Source organism: Triticum aestivum, chromosome 4A (genome assembly GCF_018294505.1).
Source record: "Triticum aestivum cultivar Chinese Spring chromosome 4A, IWGSC CS RefSeq v2.1, whole genome shotgun sequence".
Classification (NCBI taxonomy): domain Eukaryota; kingdom Viridiplantae; phylum Streptophyta; class Magnoliopsida; order Poales; family Poaceae; genus Triticum; species Triticum aestivum.
The window spans coordinates 614771657-614775645 of record NC_057803.1 but is presented as its reverse complement, the minus strand read 5'-3'; the positions used below and the strand labels follow the sequence as shown (position 1 = coordinate 614775645).

The 3989-nt window shown below is 44.2% G+C and overlaps 1 protein-coding gene across 1 annotated transcript; it reads left to right on the top strand.

Annotated features, from left to right (window-relative positions):
- Positions 1-311: 311 nt before the first annotated feature.
- Positions 312-1487, top strand: LOC123082614 (uncharacterized). Its single transcript, XM_044504914.1, has one exon. The coding sequence runs from the start codon at positions 369-371 to the stop codon at positions 1485-1487; it is 1119 nt and encodes a 372-aa protein (XP_044360849.1). The 5' UTR covers positions 312-368.
- The last annotated feature ends 2502 nt before the right edge of the window (positions 1488-3989 follow it).

Sequence of the window (3989 nt, the reverse complement as noted above, 5' to 3'; positions counted from 1 at the left end):
ATGGCATGAGGGGAGGGGACCCTCCCTAGAAATCTTGGTGTGAGCGGTGCAATGATTGTCCGTCAATATTTGATGGAGGCATTTTTCCATCTCTTGTTGGTATTCTAGGTCGCTTTGTCGTTGGGTTTGAATATTCTTGTCATCTTGTTTTCATATGATATGCTTTGTAAGAGGATCACCTCACCACCATGTATCGGTTTACTGTGTCGCTTTATATACAAAGCGGGACGAAAACCTTATCTGGCGATATCTTCGTGATCTGATCATCTCCATTTTTTATTTCAGAAAAGGTTGGGGCACCGGATCTAATATGCTTAATAGCAGCGTGGTGCACACTGGTCAGCTCTGTCGGCAATTTCCATGAGTATATGTTGGGTGACATAAATTCTTGCCCAACCTGCGAGTTAGTAACTGGTACAATGGAGGTTGTTATCTGCGGCCCCTATATAGTTCTGAAATGGCAAGAGTTCTTGCCCAATAAGCTGCCAAGGCCATTAAAGTCCTTGATCACATGGCGTCCTAACGTCTGGATATTCAGAGACACAACCATTCTTGTGATCATATCTTATCTGATATTACTGGACATCAACTTGAGCTTCCTCTGGCTTTTCATCTTTCCCGTCATAGCCATTGTTTTCATACGAGCGGTCCGCTTCAAGTTCAGTCTTCCTACGTGCAGCAGCAATCATAAAGTTACTCACGGATCTTCTAACGGCGCCGAGGAGACAAAAATGAAAACTAAGAAGGTTGGGATCATAGTGATCATGACGCTCGGGGCGCTATTGGGTATGGACCAACTTCCAGACCATGCAGCTGACGGGTTCGCCATCTCCCAGTTCCTCATTTTCCTAAGCTCCATGGTGGCGGCACTGACGCGCATGATGATGAAGCTGCGCGCTCGGGCCTCTTCGTTGGGCATAACAACAGCGTCGGAGATGCTCCACAAGACCCTGCTTATCCTTCTACTAGTGACGGCACACACGGGGGCCGCAGAGTGGCTGGGCGAGGATGTTGTTCTTCTCTGCTTGCCAGAGGTCATCCCTGTACTCGGCTGGTTCATTCTTCACATTGACCGTAAACCAGACAGCAGCTCCATCATCAGTGTCGACAAAATGAAGGCACGCATAAATTGGCTTGGCTTGATCGGTGCAATGGTGGGTGTTTTCGCGTACCTGTTGTTCACCATGGATGAATCCGGCCTCTTCGGTTGGTGTATGACATTCCAGGTGTCATGTGGCGTCTCAGGGATCCTGACATGCTACCTCGTGTTCATGCTAAACCACTGGACGAGGCAACAAGTTGCACCTGCTAGTAAGGAGGATGGGGCTTCCGGTATGCTCAAGTTATGGGCATGTGCTTTGCTGATAGCGTGGGCTGCGTCGCTGCTGCTCGGGTATCTGGTTTCCCGCCGGCTTGGCCTGCAACTACCACTGCATGCGACAGCTATGTATGTTGGCAATCTTTTCGGCTTTAAGTACTCACATTAGCACTATATATATTGTTTATGCAATGTTGTGGCCTGTTTGTAAAAGTACACGGTGCTGTGGGTCTTGCATGCACGGGCATCAGTTAGCTAGTTGTAAAAAAAAAACAAAACAATTTAGTTAATACAACCAGCTAGGTAGTGTAGTGTACAAGTGTTGCACGTGTGCATGCTACCGTGCTAGCACCTAGTAGTTGTACATGTTGCGTGTAGCAGTACAGTTGGAGGGAGAGATCTAGCTGTGTGGGCATGTTGCTAAGCTAGTTATGTATGGGTGTATGTGATTTTTTAGGACTGTATATAATCGAATAGTTTGTAATTTAAGCAATAAAACACACACTTGCCTCCTTGAACTGGCAACTAGCTAGCTTGATCTTGTTATCGACTGATGTTCCGTATTACAGTGGGGATGTTGCACTTTTAATGTAGTGGCGACCTTCGTGGCCAGCAATGCAGACAGACTTCCACGAAGTGTGTGAAGCTATTTTTTTCGAACCGGGCTTTTCCCCTTTCCATTACTTATCATAACGGAAGTACATAGTCTCAGGAACTGAAACCAGCAAGGCAAGAGAGAAAGAGGAAAAGCGAGTTCGGGGCAACACCAGGAAACCCACTATCTGCGCCTATCATCAAGAACAACAGATCATGGGGCGAAAACCTCGGTGTCACCCAAAACCGCACTATGAACACCTACATGAAGTATCACAAGTCTTACAAACTCCATCATCAGGCACCAGGCCACATCAGCCAAAACAAAAGCAACCCAAAGGAAAACTACCAGAGCACCCAAAGCAAGGACCAAAATATACCACCCCCTGTTCAACTAGCACGCACTCCAAGATGCATCATCAGCTCTTCTCTTCGCCGAACCGCCAGACACTTACTGATCAGGTTCCGCAGCGACTTCTACCTTAGTTCCCATCATGTCAGTCCCTAGCTGGAATCGGGGGACCGCAAAGCAGCATCATCTGTGTTGTGTTCTCCTTCAGCATCTCCGCTCCTTTTTTCACCATCTCTCCTATCTCTGGTTTCTGGAGACCTGCCCAGTACATCAAAAAGGCACAAGCTGTAAATACAATTTCAAATGGAGAGTTAATCCATTTGAGCTCGAAAGTGGCTCGGTTCCTGGCTAGCCAAATAGCCCAACATATAGCAGCCAAGCCAACGGTGTAAATTTTGTCCAGCCCAGGTAAGAAACTATACATCCACGCATAATATTGCCAGACAGAATTAGGGAAGCAATCGGTTCCAAGCATGGAACCTACGGTTCTCCACACCACCCTGGAGACAGGGCACAAAAATAACAGGTGTGTGAAGCTATTTGCCTGCAGATTTGATTGATGATCACTTCTCAATGGGAGAGAGCACTTCCATCAAGTGTGTGAAGCAATTTGTTAAAGCATTGGTAGAGATGATTGAGCCAATATATTTGAGAGCATCCAATGCTCAGGACAATCACACGCTTTTGGATATGAACAAAGCATGGGGATTACAGTGCACCACACACTAAATACTCTACACTCATATCGATAGAGAAAACAGTTCTTGCTGACAGAAAGTTGGTTGCGTAAGAGTTTACCCGACCAGCCGTGTCTGTCGCAAAACTCCAGACAGAGAAAGCCTTTCCTGACAGACTTCTCTTTGCATACCAACTATCTGTCACTATAGCAAAATATTTCCCTACTGACATTTTCTTCCTGATACTTTTATTCAAATGACAGTTTTGCCAACCAACTCTCTCATGGTGTTCGGTTTTACTGACATGCTTTTTCGGTCGGTACTGCCATGACCATTTCCCAGCAGGCTGATGGCATTGTTTTGAGCAATATACAATTAGCCTCACATTTTTCCGTAGTGGCCTTCCAACCAAATATCAATCCACTTAAATAGCTGACAATAGTAAAGGCTACTCCTCCATGTATTAAAGCAAAATCAACACTAATGCATGCCCATAGTTCATTAGTTCTGAATATAATTATCCTCTGAATTTCTCGTAAACTAATTATGGGGACTAAGCATATCCTATATATATATATATATATATATATATATATATATATAATATAGTTATGAATAGAATAAGGCACACCTTAGCATGCTATCATGCATGGGAAAAGACCCACCACAACATTCAACCCTGCATGAGAATTTTTTTTTTCATTTAATTATTCTACTTATATTCAATAAAATTTTCTACAACTATATATAATCAAATATTGTGAGCTATATGTACTTTAAATTTTGGTTATAATATTACAACCCAAATTCCATCAACCAATTCCAACAGAAACACGCGCGGTATCCTCCACTTTGCTCAAAGACACTGTTGACATTAGATTTTGGCATGGCGGAAAACATAATTAATATGGTCTCAAGCGAATAAGTTTTCAACACGAAAAATCTTTGTATGGTCATCACCATCCGATCTCATCTCGAGGCCTAAGATATGCCCGGAGTGTTGAGATTTGGCGTTCATAGTACTGTTCCGCCGATTACGCCTCCAAGA